At 35.4% G+C, this 16,970-nt stretch overlaps 1 protein-coding gene across 1 annotated transcript; it reads left to right on the top strand.

Annotated features, from left to right (window-relative positions):
* The first annotated feature begins 393 nt into the window (after window positions 1–393).
* LOC139889258 (heat stress transcription factor A-3-like) lies at window positions 394–2,887 on the top strand. Its single transcript, XM_071872222.1, has 3 exons — window positions 394–668; window positions 1,157–1,419; window positions 2,114–2,887. Exons 1-3 carry the CDS (start codon window positions 605–607, stop codon window positions 2,885–2,887), a joined length of 1,101 nt encoding a protein of 366 aa, XP_071728323.1. The 5' UTR covers window positions 394–604.
* The last annotated feature ends 14,083 nt before the right edge of the window (window positions 2,888–16,970 follow it).

Raw genomic sequence — 16,970 nt, 5'->3', positions numbered from 1 at the left:
ATTATTATTATTATTATTATTATTATTATTATTATTATTATTATTATTATTATTATAAAATTATTATTTACAAATTAAATATAAATGCTAAGTTCCTAACCAACGAATAAATGCCACGTACTCATACACTTATTTTGACTACGTGGCCTTTTTATCATTGACCATCTAGAACAATCACAAATCAAAGATATTACTTTACATTATATTTATTTCCCTGGCCCCGCTAACACTCTGCAGGATTTCTCTCGACCTACCAAAATCTACAACCTGATTGGCTAATATAAAGCCTTAAACCATAAGCAACAAAACGACATCGTATCTAAAATATCAAACAGTTGTAAAAATCCCGTTCAACAAAAAATATCTGCCAACTCTTCCTGCTCTAACCTTGATACTTCACTCTGTTTTCATAATACCAACAACAATGAACAGTGCCAAATCTCCACCGCCTCTCAAGATTTTTTATCAATACCAACAATGAACAGTGCATATACACAATACCTATATATATATATCATTACCATTATATAATTTTATATGTACACAATTATAATCTATCAACCCTCACTATATATTTCCCTACCCTGCTTCCTCATTTCAACCCATGGATCGTTTCTGTAAAAGCAGCCCATCGTTTCAGCACCCACGTCCCCTGTCCGTTTCCTACGGTTGGTATTTCTATTTTAATAAATATATGTAAAAGTTGTGATGTGATGTGCCTGCCTCTTTTAAAGGAGTTCAGGAGTTCGACCCCGTTAACTACATATTAACCCACAATTTCATCCATGCCCATGAAGTTCCACTCATGTCACCTTTCTCACATCGCGTTGGGTAAAGGGGAGAGGGTTTTACCGTTGGGGCGGGTATAACTATAACTGTCTAGGAGATGAACTCGTGGGTGGTTAAGTGACTGGGTGATCCTAACAGCTGTCCACACAATTGGGGGGCGGGTTTCCCTCATGGCCACACAGTTGGGGGGCGGGTTTCCTCATGGCCACACAGTTGGAGGCAGATTGGTATATATGTATATAGTTGTAGTTTACGTAATATGGATATGATTTGTTATGGTAGTAGTATGCATACGTAGCGAATGATACTAGAATTGCTATGCTTCACTCTCTGTGTAATCAATTTTTTGTTTGATAATTGGTAACAGATGATGATGTAGAAATTGGAAATGGTGAGGGTGGTGTTCATGTTCCACAGCCACTTGATTGTTTACAAGGGACACCAGTCCCACCATTTTTGTCGAAAACTTATGATTTGGTGGATGACCCGGGGCTAGACCTGATCATCTCATGGAGTGATACTGGTGCAAGCTTTGTTGTGTGGGACCCGTTTGAGTTTGCGAGGATTATCTTGCCAAGGAATTTCAAGCATAACAATATGTCAAGCTTTGTTCGACAACTTAACACATATGTGCGTATATAATTGCTTTTTATACTTGACTCCATAGTCATTATGTTATTTTGTATTTGTTTCTATGTTTATTTTTTCGTTGTTTGTCAATTATTCCATGTTTTATACTTATGTAGCTTAGTTTATGGCTTTTTTGTAAGTTATCTCTTGTTCCTAGCCTATTGTATATTTTGCAATGTAATTCTGTATGAAATGTAGATAATGAAGAAGGATTTTTTTGTAATTACAGTTCGAGTTGGTTACTTGGATAATTTGCTGCTCTCTTTGCTTATAAATAAATAGCTTACAATAAATTCGATTGATAATTCGATGAGTAACTTAATTCATTTGAACCTTTTGTTAATATTACTATTGTGTTTATCAAGAAATGTACTGACTTTCTTCACTGTATAGCATTGTTTTAATGAGATGCGCTGCTTAAGGACCATGTTGCAGATAGATTTCGTGTATGGTAAAATCTTCATTCTTCAGTTATATTTTTGACTAAGTTGCTCTCAGGATTACACGATTGCGTATGTTTTCGTATGTGACTTGGATTGTTCTTGATGTGATTTGCTGACAATCTTCCTCCTGTTTATGGTTTGCATATGCTTTTGTATAACAGTTATAGTTTTTACGGTGATAATATATTTTATCTTTATAATGTATATTATGTTGGCGGTTGTTTAATATTTTTATGGCTAATTGAGTTCAGGGATTTCGCAAGGTTGATACCGACAGGTGGGAATTTGCTTGTGAAAGTTTCGTGCGAGGAAAACGACATCTTTTGAGAAACATTCAAAGGCGCAAGTCGCTTCAGTCTCAACAGGGTTATGAAGAAGCAAACTTGCTTTCAATCGAAGCCGAAATAGAAAAGTTGCATAAAGATAAGTTTGAAATGATGCAAGAAGTTATCAATTTGCAACAGCAGCAACGTGGGACCCATCAATATATTGAATCAGTGAACGAAAAGCTTCAAGCTGCTGAAGATAGGCAGAAGCAGATGGTCTCATCTCTAGCTAAAGTTTTTCAGACCCCACAATTCAAGAAACAAGGACAAATTTCTTCTTCAAGGAAGGTTCGGAAGTTTGTTACGAATCAAGAACATGATCCGGTTGATGATACGGTAAGAAATCTTGATATACACAGTGAAGTTTTACCATTACAAGTTCATGTTGATTCGGATAAAAATGAAGATCTTGTTATAAAAGAAGAAAGTGTGTTTGATTTGGATTTTGAAGCCCCAACTGAATACTTTTTATCGTCTCCAGTGAATTTGAGTGACGAGTGTTTGGTTAAACAGGAAGATATATGGAGGTCAGAGTTTGAGACGGTTGCTGAAATGCCCGGTGGGAGTAACGAGATTTGGAATGATGTTGGAGGCTATGAATATCCAGATTTTGGTGTTCGTGTTGACGAGTTGTCTGATATATGGAATTTAGAAGCTGATAATAGTCCAAGTGGTGAAACCAACCAATATGGGTTTTGAATCCTAAATTGGTTCGGTTAATTAATAGGGGCGTTATATAGACAGATGAAACTATTATCTAATAATCGAGTTGATTATTTTGTTTCCTTTTTATTTGATCTGATTTTTTAATATAAACTTCTGCATAATTATAGTTTACTTTGAATGCTCTTATACATTTAGACTAACAAGCACTTAAGACAAGTGCCCTTTAATTAGATTTCATACCATTTCAGGTCTATAGAAGATTAACACCCACATGATATTGGTTGTATTCTCTTTATCCCTAATTCAGTTGATTTATTCATTTCTTCAGGAACCTGTTATTTTTGTCTCTGTCTGTTGCATGTTCCTTCACATATTGCTAAGGAGAGGCAACCGCTGTTCATAATAATGTTTAATGGCTTCATAGCTACTTACTACTTAGTTATCGTGTACATATGATTCTAGTCTGACTGACTGTTGTTCTGTTTTCAGGTCATCACGAGGATGCAATATAAGATCCATTGCTCGTTGAATTTGGTATGAAAAAAAAAAAAAAAAAATGCTTACTGTTCTACCATACAAACAGGATTGTGCCTGTGGTATGGGTTTAAAAACAGTGGCGGAAGTAGGATTTTTCTTCACAGGGGGCGAATTTTTTTTTAAACCGTAGCAACTTTTTTAGGCTAAATACGGAGTTTTTTGGGTAAAAATTGGAGGTTTTTAGGCTAAATATTGAGGTTTTTGGATAAAATTTGAAGGTTTGTGGGTAAAATTTGAAGGTTTTGGGGCAAAATTTAGAGAATTGTGGGCAAAATTTGAAGGTTTTGAGGCAAAATATGTAGGTTATGGGGCAAATGACTTTTGGGTTGGGGGCAAAATAAAAAAAAATTCAAATTTTTACACTAAAATTTCGAAATCGACTGGCGGCGGGCTCCCCACACCAAATTCGCCCCTGTTTAAAAACATGATGATAATACAGGAATATAAGTACCGGCTATGACATTTTATGGCCAGTTTGTGGCTTGCAATGTTTGATTATTTGCGGGTAATGAATATATCATCAGTACCTATAATCATCCCAAGTTTCCAGCATACAACATTTGTAAATACATCCGAACCTACTCTCCCCAGGCTTGGCAACCCATTTAATTTTTTGGGTCGGACTCGGGTCAATGTTCTAGTTAATAGGTAGATCCGCCAACCCAAAAGTAACTTTTGAATTTGATATGTTGGACCAGAAACCAACACTCAACTTGAAAATCACTTGAGACCAATGTGCCAACCCATTTACCAAGAGACAGGCTATGAAGATTGTGTTAGGTTGGATACTTTTGACCCGTCAAGTTATCTGATTTCTCTGGTACGCATGATGATTTGTTGTATAAATCAAATATCATTAATGAAAAATTGAAAAGGTAATACTAAGAAATGATCATTGCTTTTGTATCCTATTGGTCCGTTGTCCTTTCTCATTTCTTTTATTTTATTTTATAAAATTAAATAATGATCACTAGTTTACTCTCCCAAGGAAAATAGTTGTTTAATCTCTTTTATTGATATGGTAGTAATGGTGACCACATAATGTTGTGTTGAGATCTTAAATGTATACCTTATGTCTGACTGAACTGTAAAGTGTCAATGGATTGCTCTGTTAGGAAATTACGATCTCACTAATTCACTAATTCCCACCACCCAGTCAAACAATAATAGTAAAGAAATAAGAACACAACACAACACAAGATTTAACGTGGAAACTCCAAAACAGGAGAAAACCACCGGCCCCCAAAGAGAGAAATACACTATATCACAAATTGTTACAATGATATAGACGACTCTCTTAAGTTAACTACACTCTCCAAAATATTTAACTAATACAACTCTCAAACAAGGGTAAGAAAGAAAGAAATAATCAAATACTTAAAGTGTATTGATTTGTGCAATTTAAAAGTGAGGCTTAACACTCCTTTTATAACCAAGTCACCCCCTTCCCACTTCTTCCTCCCACCTATGTGGGATAACATCCATTCACAAATACAAAGCAATCATATACATTTCTTCTAACCAAAACTATAACCAACAAATCTCCACCTTTTGGATAGAAGAAGATAACCATGCTTCCACTTTGCAAAAAAAACCGACGTAGATGCTTCTTCGACGACAACTTCAAGATCCTCATCTTCATGCCGCTGACATTACCTCTAACCCAAGAAATAAAATTTGCATCTTCATCGAACATTGTCAAGACCCGACAATCATTGTCATAACAGACAATCATAACTCTAAACAGAATTATCATACTCCACCATAAAGAGTATAACACTTAAAATATCACATTTCAAGCATTTTATATCGGCACATGTTGTATACCCAGCTGAACTGTTATGGTGCAACTTCCTGTTTGGCTTTCCCCGGAAGTTTCATCAGCTACAACATCCGTTTTCACCACACAACCTGCATAAACGCCAAACCAATGCCCATGTGCAATTGTGGAACCGCTAACGAACATCCCTTTCCATGGTGGCGCGGACACACCATGAGGATGACGTGACTTCAGAAGAATTCGTCACTCTCCGTAACGACGGAGACAATGTTAGCATCTTTGGAGCCATTTGCCGGATTAACTCCACCTGGACAATTAACCCTTACATGCCCAGTCTTACCGCACTTCCAGCATGTCAGATTCTTTCTAGAGTTTCTCTTCTGCCTATCCGAACACAATAGTACCGTAGCTTCTGATGATGAGACTCCGTTACCTTTTCTTTCCCGTACATTAGAATAGGTTTCATGTGCTCATAGGACGATGATAAAGATAATATCAACCTCAAAGCTTTATCTTCATCATCCGTTTTAACTCCAATAGCCTCCAGTTCCGAAACAATACCGTTAAGAATACTTAGATGATCTGAAATCTTTGAACCCCCATCCATACGCAGAGTATGAAATTGTTCTTTAAGACGCAACCGATTTGAGATGCCCTTGCCCTGGTACAACTGCTCTAGTTTAACCCAAAGCTCCTTTGTCGTTGATAACCCGTGCACATTTGCAAGCACGTTCTTTGCAAGACACAAACGAATCGCACTTGCTGCCCTCAAATCCATATCATCTCATTCTTCTTCATCGAACTTACTGCTAGAATCACTGCCAGGAACAAGGGTGGGTTACTGTAGTGACCCGAACTTTTCCATGTTTATATTTATTAAATGAAATTGATATTTACATGATTAAGTATTTTCAACATGTTAAGCAATCAAACTTGTTAAGACTTGATTAATTGAAATAGGTTTCATATAGACAATTGACCACCCAAGTTGACCGGTGATTCACGAACGTTAAAACTTGTAAAAACTATATGATGACATATATATGATTATATATATAGTTAACATGATATTATGATAAGCAAGTATCTCATTAGGTATTTTAACAATGAGTTATATACATAAAATTGTGTTTATTGAATTAAGAAACTTGAAACGATATATATAATGATTATCGTTATAACAACGTCTTACTAATTACATATGAATCATATTAAGATATTGTTACACTATGTTTAATCATGATAAATGATAAGTAAACATGCAATTATGTATATTAACAATGAACTACATATGTAAAAGAAGACTACTAACTTAAGAATTTCGAAACGAGACATATATGTAACGATTATCGTTGTAACAACATTTAACTGTATATATATCATACTAAGATATATTAATATATCATAATATCATGATAATGTAATAATTTAACATCTCTTTAGATATAATAAACAATGGGTTAACAACATTTAACAAGATCGTTAACCTAAAGGTTTCAAAACAACATTTACATGTAACGACTAACGATGACTTAACGACTCAGTTAAAATGTATATACATGTAGTGTTTTAATATGTATTTTCATACAATTTTGAAAGACTTCAAGACACTTATCAAAATACTTCTACTTAAAAAAAATGCTTACAATTACATCCTCGTTCAGTTTCATCAACAATTCTACTCGTATGCACCCGTATTCGTACTCGTACAATACACAGCTTCTAAATGTATGTACTATTGGTATATACACTCCAATGATCAGCTCTTAGCAGCCCATGTGAGTCACCTAACACATGTGGGAACCATCATAGCATGAAATATCTCATAAAATTATAAAAATATTAGTAATCATTCATGACTTATTTACATAAAAACAAAATTACATATCCTTTATATCTAATCCATATACCAACGACCAAAAACACCTACAAACACTTTCATTCTTCAATTTTCTTCATCTAATTGATCTTTCTCAAGTTCCATCTTCAAGTTCTAAGTGTTCTTCATAAATTCTACAAGTTCTAGTTTCATAAAATCAAGAATACTTCCAAGTTTACTAGCTCACTTCCAATCTTGTAAAGTGATCATCCAACCTCAAGAAATCCTTGTTGTTTACAGTAAGATATCATTCTAAATTAAGGTAATACTAATATACAAACTTTGATTCAATTCCTATAACTATAACTATCTTAATTCGAGTGATAATCTTACTTGAACTTGTTTTCGTGTCATGATTCTACTTCAAGAACTTTCAAACCATCCAAGATCCTTTGAAGCTAGATCATTTCTTGTCACTTCCAGTAGGTTTACCTACTAAAATTGAGGTAGTAATGATGTTCATAACATCATTCGATTCATACATATAAAACTATCTTATTCGAAGATTTGAACATGTAATCACTAGAACATAGTTTAGTTAATTCTAAACTTGTTCGCAAACAAAAGTTAATCCTTCTAACTTGACTTTTAAAATCAACTAAACACATGTTCTATATCTATATGATATGCTAACTTAATGATTTAAAACCGAAAAACACCAAAAACACCGTAAAACCGGATATACGCCGTCGTAGTAACACCGCGGGCTGTTTTGGGTTAGTTAATTAAAAACTATGATAAACTTTGATTTAAAAGTTGTTCTTCTGGTAAAATGATTTTTCTTATGAACATGAAACTATATACAAAAATCATGGTTAAACTCAAAGTGGAAGTATGTTTTTCAAAATGGTCATCTAGACGTCGTTCTTTCGACTGAAATGACTACCTTTACAAAAACGACTTGTAACTTATATTTTCGACTATAAACCTATACTTTTTAAGTTTAGATTCATAAAATAAAGTTCAATATGAAACCATAGCAATTTGATTCACTAAAATCGAATTTAAAACGAAGAAGTTATGGGTAAAACAAGATTGGATGTTTTTTTATTGTTGTAGCTACGGGAAATATTGTAACAATTCTATACAAATCATATCCTAGCTAACTTATATTGTATTATACATGTATTCTAATATATTATGTAATCTTGGGATACCATAGACACGTATGCAAATTTTTTGACATATCATATCGACCCATGTATATATATTATTTGGAACAACCATAGACACTCTATATGCAGTAATGTTGGAGTTAGCTATACAGGGTTGAGGTTGATTCCAAAAATATATATACTTTGAGTTGTGATCTAGCCTGAGACGTGTATACATTGGGTCGTGGATTGATTCAAGATAATATATATCGATTTATTTCTGTACATCTAACTGTGGACAACTAGTTGTAGGTTACTAACGAGGACAGCTGACTTAATAAATTTAAAACAGTAAAAACGTATTAAAAATGTTGTAAATATATTTTGAACATACTTTGATATATATGTACATATTTGTTATAGGTTCGTGAATCGACCAGTGGCCAAGTCTTACTTTCCGACGAAGTAAAAATCTATGAAAGTGAGTTATAGTCCCACTTTTAAAATCTAATATTTTGGGATGAGAATACATGCAGTTTTATAAATATTTTACGAAATAGACACAAGTAATTGAAACTACATTATATGGGTGAATGATCGAAGCCGAATATGCCCCTTTTGCTTGGTAACCTAAGAATTAGTAAACCGATCTACTAATTGACGCGAATCCTAAAGATAGATCTATTGGGCCTAACGAACCCCATCCAAAGTACCGGATGCTTTAGTACTTCGAATTCGTTTATATCATGTCTGAAGGGTTTCCCAGAATGATAGTGGATATTCTTATATGCATCTTGTTAATGTCGGTTACCAGGTGTTCACCATATGAATGAATTTTATCTCTATATATGGGATGTATATTGAAATATGAAATCTTGTGGTCTATTATTATGATTTGATAATATATAGGTTAAACCTATAACTCACCAACATTTTTGTTGACGTTTTAAGCATGTTTATTCTCAGGTGATTATTAAGAGCTTCCGCTGTTGTATACTAAAATAAGGACAAGATTTAGAGTCCATGCTTGTATGATATTATGTAAAAACTGCATTCAAGAAACTTACTTTTAATGTAATATATTCTTATTGTAAACCATTATGTAATGGTCGTGTGTAAACGGTATATTTTAGATTATCATTATTTGATAATCTACGTAATACTTTTTAAACCTTTATCGATAAAATAAAGGTTATGGTTGTTTTAAAAATGAATGCAGTCTTTGAAAAACGTCTCATATAGAGGTCAAAACCTCGCGACGAAATCAATTAATATGGAACGTTTATAATCAATATGAACGGGACATTTCAGTTGGTATCCGAGCGCTGGTCTTAGAGAACCAGAAAATTTCATTAGTGTGTCTTACCGAGTTTGTTAGGATGCATTAGTGAGTCTGGACTTCGACCGTGTTTTTTTTCAAAAACGATTGCTTAACATTTTTTTTGTTGGAAACTATATATTATTAACATGTAAATATTATGTGATATATTAATCTCTTAACGTGTTTGATATTGTGTGATAGATGTCTACCTCTAGTACAAATCCCATTGATTCACCTAATAATAATGAAGAGTCGAATATATTTTGGGAAGATTCACAAATTCCCGAAGAGGAACCGAAGAGGAGGAACCGGAAGAGGAGGAACCGGAAGAAGAGGAACCAGAAGAGGAGGAATCGAAAGAGGAGGAACCAGAAGAAGAAGAGGTTCCGGAGGAAGAAATATTGATACCTATAGTAAATCGATTAAATAAAAGAAAATCCTCAACCAACGGACCAAAGTTAATAATGGTCGGTGGTGTTTCCGCCGAGGAAGCAAAATATTGGGAAGATTACCAATTTTCCGATGAATCGGATCCCGATGAGGATTCCGATGATGTTATAGAAATTACCTCGACCCAATTTAATAAAGCGAAAGAAAATAATAAGGGAAAAGGTATAAAAATAGAGAAACCCGATTCCAACCCCGATGAACTTTATATGTATCGGCAACATCCGTATTTCCTAAAATGTAACAATGACCCGGGAACCTCTAAACCACCAGGTTTTTCTAAACCATTATGGAAAACGACGGCTCGTATTAAAGGAACACCATATATTCCTAGAAAATTAGGAAAACGAACCAAGTCCGAAGAAGAAGAAACCAGTGATTCAGATTAGAGGGTTGTAATCATGTTGTGTATTATATGTATTGTAGTGTGCTTGTACTTTTATGTTCTATGTAAAATATTGCTTGTATTGTTTGTTATTACGAATCTAATCCTTGTCTATTTTACAGTATAAAAACAAAATGGACGTTAAGGGTAGACAACCGAATATTTTAGAAGACCTACCAGAGGATATGATTGAGGAAATCTTGTCTAGAGTCGGTCAGAATTCATCAGCACATTTAGTTATGGCGAAATTAACTTGTCAAACATTTGAAAGACTTTCCAGAAATGCCTTAGTTTATAAAAGGCTTTCCTTTGATAGGTGGGGTATATCAGATTGGGTAGACCGTAAGTTACGCAGTGTTTTCTTTAAAGCATTAAATACGGGGAACCCAAATGCAATTTTACGCTACGGGTTAAAAACCTATTTTGACTCAACATATCCCAACATAGGATTTCGTGAATTAGAAAGAGCTTCTAACATGCAACATAAAGAAGCATGTTATGCTTACGGGTTAGTGATGTTCGCTTCTTACCAAAGTGAGAAAAAGAACATCGGATTGCAACTTTTAAATAAAACCTTCCCACAAGTGACGGATTCAGTAGTTGGGGTGAGAAACAAGGTTTTTAGATTATTACGGGGCTGTTGGACATTACGAAACCCTCGTCCTTTTGATGACATTACAACATGCTGCCTAGCCAATGGTCATAACGATTATTTTCCACAAGACCAAGGATGGGAAGTCGTCTTAGTAAAACCAGAATGCATGACTTGTTTCTGAACTTATAAATTACGTGTCTTTATTTCCTTTGCTGAACAACTTGCGTATTAACTAGATTTATCTTCAAAACTGTCCTGTATCATAGTGTACTATATTTCATGTTATATGTAATATAGCGAAGTTGTAAGTTTGAATAATATTTGTATGTGATATATTATTATAATCAGTTTTTCATATGGAATTGTAGTAGTTGAATTGTATATTAGCTACTAAGTATGAACTTAACGGGTAGGTAGTACCCGAATTTAAACTTATAAAATGCTAATATGAAGAAAAAACTTTTATAAATGAGTTCATATTATGCTACGAAATACTATTGACTACTCTTAATATTCTGTATGATTAACTCGATTCAGTTGGCTATTTTGAAGGAAATGACACCGACTACTCGACACACCATGAATATGAGCGAAGAGGAATTTCGTACCTTTCTTGCTGCAAACATAGCCGCAGTACAGGCTGCGCTACATTCCAACAATAACTCTGAATCTAGCAATGCAGCTAACGGCGTAAGAAATCGTATAGGATGCTCCTACAAAGAATTCACTGCCTGCAAACCTTTGGAATTTGATGGAACCGAAGGACCAGTTGGATTGAAACGGTGGACCGGGAAAGTCGAATCGGTGTTTGCCATAAGTAAGTGTACTGAAGAGGACAAAGTTAAGTACGCTACGCATACCTTCACAGGTACTGCGTTAACGTGGTGGAACACCTATCTTGAACAGGTAGGACAAAATGCTGCTTACGCACTGCCGTGGTCGGCATTCAAGCAATTGATGAACAAGCAGTACCGTCCTAGAAACGAAGTCAATAAACTCAAGGCAGAACTTAGAGAGTTATGAACACAAGGGTTCGACATTACCACATATGAACGACGATTCACAGAGTTGTGCCAATTGTGTCCGGGAGCATTCGAAGATGAAGAAGAGAAGATCGACGCGTTTGTAAAAGGGTTACCAGTAAGGATTCAAGAAGATGTGAGTTCACACGAGCCCGCTTCTATACAGAAGGCAAGTCGAATGGCTCATAAACTCATAAATCAGATTGCGGGAAGAATTAAAGAGCAGGCGGCCGAAGAAGCCAACACGAAACAACTCAAGAGTAAATGGGAGGAAAACGGTGACAAGAGTCACCAGTACAACAACAACAACAATTACAACCACAATCGCAACAACTATCCCAACTACCGCAACAACAATGGCAACAATAACCGCAATTCTAACAATAACTACAACAAACATCCCAACAACAACAACAACTACAACAACCGTTTCAACAACAATAACAATCCCAACAACAACCTCAATAACAACAACGGCAACAAAAACCAAAAACAGCCATGTCATAGGTGTGAAGAAAATCATCAGGGGTTTTACACGACATTTTGCAACAGATGTAAAAGAAATGGTCATAGCGCGACAAAGTGTGAGGTCTACAGACCAAAGTTTAACAGAACTAAAGGAACAAATAATGTCGGAACAAGTAATGCCGAAACGAATAGTGTCGGAGCAAGTAATACCAACGCTGTTTGTTATAAATGTGGAAAACCGGGCCACATTATTAGAAATTGCCCGAATCAGGGGAATACTAATGGGCAGGGCCGTGAAAGAGTTTTCAATATTAATGTGGCAGAAGCACAGGAAGACCCGGAGCTTGTTACGGGTACATTTCTTATTGATGATAAATCTGCTTATGTTTTATTTGATTCGGGTGCGGATAGAAGCTATATGAGTAGAGAATTTTGTGCTAAATTAAGCTGCCCATTGACTCCTTTGGATAGTAAATTTTTACTCGAATTAGCAAACGGCAAATTAATTTCAGCAGATAATATATGTCTGGAGAGAGAAATTAAACTGGGGGATGAAACGTTTAAAATTGATTTAATACCAGTCGAGTTAGGAAGTTTTGATGTAATAATTGGCATGAACTGGTTGAAAAAGGTGAGAGCAGAGGTCGTTTGTTACAAAAATGCTATTCGCATTATGCGTGAAAAAGGAAAACCTTTAATGGTGTACGGAGAAAAGAACAACGCGAAATTAAATCTTATTAGTAGTTTGAAGGCGCAAAAACTAATAAGAAAAGGTTGTTACGTCATTCTAGCACACATCGAGGAAGTTAAACCTGAAGAAAAGAACATCAGTGATGTTCCCGTCGCAAAAGAATTTCCCGATGTATTTCCGCAAGAATTACCGGGATTACCCCCACATCGATCCGTTGAATTTCAAATAGACCTTGTACCAGGAGCTGCACCAATAGCTCGTACTCCATACAGACTCGCACCCAGCGAAATGAAAGAATTACAAAGTCAGTTACAAGAACTTTTAGAGCGTGGTTTCATTCGACCAAGCACATCACCATGGGGAGCTCCTGTTTTGTTTGTCAAGAAGAAAGATGGTACATTTAGGTTGTGTATCGACTACCGAGAGTTGAACAAACTTACCATCAAGAACCACTACCCACTACCGAGAATCGACGACTTATTTGATCAATTACAAGGCTCGTCTGTTTATTCGAAGATCGATTTACGTTCGGGATATCATCAAATGCGGGTGAAAGAGGATGATATTCCAAAGACTGCTTTTAGGACACGTTACGGTCATTACGAGTTTATGGTTATGCTGTTTGGATTGACTAACGCACCAGCTGTGTTCATGGACCTCATGAACCGAGTGTGTGGGCCATATCTTGATAAGTTTGTCATTGTTTTTTATCGATGACATACTTATTTACTCGAAGAATGATCAAGAGCACGAAGAACATTTGAGAAAAGTGCTAGAGTTACTGAGAAAAGAAAAACTGTACGCTAAGTTTTCAAAGTGTGCATTTTGGTTGGAAGAAGTTCAATTCCTCGGTCACATAGTGAACCAAGAAGGTATTCAGGTGGATCCAGCAAAGATTGAAACCGTTGAAAAGTGGGAAACCCCGAAAACTCCGAAACACATACGCCAGTTTTTAGGACTAGCTGGTTACTACAGAAGGTTCATCCAATACTTTTCCAGAATAGCAAAACCCTTGACTGCATTAACGCATAAAGGGAAAAAATTTGAATGGAAAGATGAACAAGAGAAAGCGTTTCAATTGTTAAAGAAAAAGTTAACTACGGCACCTATATTGTCATTACCTGAAGGGAATGATGATTTTGTGATATATTGTGACGCCTCAAAGCAAGGTCTCGGTTGTGTATTAATGCAATGAACGAAAGTAATTGCTTATGCGTCTAGACAATTGAAGATTCACGAACAGAATTATACGACGCATGATTTGGAATTAGGCGCGGTTGTTTTTGCATTAAAGACTTGGAGGCACTACTTATATGGGGTCAAAAGTATTATATATACCGACTACAAAAGTCTTCAACACATATTTAATCAGAAACAACTGAATATGAGGCAGCGTAGGTGGATTGAATTGTCGAATGATTATGACTTTGAGATTCGTTACCACCCGGGGAAGGCAAATGTGGTAGCCGACGCCTTGAGCAGAAAGGACAGAGAACCCATTCGAGTAAAAGCTATGAATATAATGATTCACACTAACCTTACTACTCAAATAAAGGAGGTGCAACAAGGAGTTTTAAAAGAGGGAAATTTAAAGGATGAAATACCCAAAGGATCGGAGAAGCATCTTAATATTCGGGAAGACGGAACCTGGTATAGGGCTGAAAGAATTTGGATACCAAAATTTGGAGATATGAGAGAAATGGTACTTAGAGAAGCTCATAAAACCATATACTCAATACATCCTGGAACGGGGAAGATGTACAAGGATCTCAAGAAACATTTTTGGTGGCCAGGTATGAAAGCCGATGTTGCTAAATACGTAGGGGAATGTTTGACGTGTTCTAAGGTCAAAGCGGAGCATCAGAAACCATCAGGTCTACTTCAACAACCCGAAATCCCGGAATGGAAATGGGAAAACATTACCATGGATTTCATCACTAAATTGCCAAGGACTGCAAGTGGTTTTGATACTATTTGGGTAATAGTTGATCGTCTCACCAAATCAGCATACTTCCTGCCAATAAGAGAAGATGACAAGATGGAGAAGTTAGCACGACTGTATTTGAAGGAAGTCGTCTCCAGACATGGAATACCAATCTCTATTATCTCTGATAGGGATGGCAGATTTATTTCAAGATTCTGGCAGACATTACAGCAAGCATTAGGAACTCGTCTAGACATGAGTACTGCTTATCATCCACAAACTGATGGGCAGAGCAAAAGGACGATACAAACGCTTGAAGACATGCTACGAGCATGTGTTATTGATTTCGGAAACAGTTAGGATCGATATCTACCGTTAGCAGAATTTTCCTACAACAACAGCTACCATTTAAGCATTGAGATGGCGCCGTTTGAAGCACTTTATGGTAGAAAGTGCGGGTCTCCAATTTGTTGGAGTGAAGTGGGGGATAGACAGATTACGGGTCCCGAGATAATACAAGAAACTACCGAGAAGATCATCCAAATTCAACAACGGTTGAAAACCGCCCAAAGTCGACAAAAGAGCTACGCCGACATTAAAAGAAAAGATATAGAATTTGAAATTGGAGAGATAGTCATGCTTAATGTTGCACCTTGGAAAGGCGTTGTTCGATTTGATAAACGAGGGAAATTAAATCCAAGGTATATTGGACCATTCAAGATTATTGATCGTGTTGGACCAGTAGCTTACCGACTTGAGTTACCTCAACAACTCGCGGCTGTACATAACACTTTCCACGTCTCGAATTTGTAGAAATGTTTTGCTAAAGAAGATCTCACTATTCCGTTAGACGAAATCTAAATCAACAAAAAACTTCAATTCATCGAAGAACCCGTCGAAATAATGGATCGTGAGGTTAAAAGACTTAAACAAAACAAGATACAAATTGTTAAGGTTCGATGGAATGCTCGTAGAGGACCCGAGTTCACCTGGGAATGAGAAGATCAGATGAAGAAGAAATACCCGCACTTATTTCCAGAAGATACGTCAACACCTCCAACTGCTTAAAATTTTGGGACGAAATTTATTTAACGGGTAGGTACTGTAGTGACCCGAACTTTTCCATGTTTATCTATATTAAATGAAATTGATATTTACATGATTAAGTGTTTCCAACATATTAAGACTTGATTAATTGAAATAGGTTTCATATAGACAATTGACCACCCAAGTTGACCGGTGATTCACGAACGTTAAAACTTGTAAAAACTATATGATGACATATATATGATTATATGTATAGTTAACATGATATTATGATAATTAAGTATCTCATTAGGTATTTTAACAATGAGTTATATACATAAAATTGTGTTTATTGAATTAAGAAACTTGAAACGATATATATAATGATTATCGTTATAACAATGTCTTACTAATTACATATGAATCATATTAAGATATTGTTACACTATGTTTAATCATGATAAATGATAAGTAAACATGCAATTATGTATATTAACAATGAACTACATATGTAAAAGAAGACTACTAACTTAAGAATTTCGAAACGAGACATATATGTAACGATTATCGTTGTAACAACATTTAACTGTATATATATCATACTAAGATATATTGATATATCATAGTATCATGATAATGTAATAATTTAACATCTCTTTAGATATAATAAACAATGGGTTAACAACATTTAACAAGATCGTTAACCTAAAGGTTTCAAAACAACATTTACATGTAACGACTAAAGATGACTTAACGACTCAGTTAAAATGTATATACATGTAGTGTTTTAATATGTATTCATACACTTTTGAAAGACTTCAAGACACTTATCAAAATACTTCTACTTAACAAAAATGCTTACCATTATATCCTCGTTAAGTTTCGTCAACAATTCTACTCGTATGCACCCGTATTCGTACTCGTACAATACACAGCTTCTAAATGTA

Source organism: Rutidosis leptorrhynchoides, chromosome 1 (assembly GCF_046630445.1).
Source record: "Rutidosis leptorrhynchoides isolate AG116_Rl617_1_P2 chromosome 1, CSIRO_AGI_Rlap_v1, whole genome shotgun sequence".
NCBI classification, from domain to species: Eukaryota; Viridiplantae; Streptophyta; class Magnoliopsida; order Asterales; family Asteraceae; genus Rutidosis; species Rutidosis leptorrhynchoides.
Note: the sequence above shows the minus strand (reverse complement) of the source record. Positions and strands in the feature narration are given on the sequence as shown.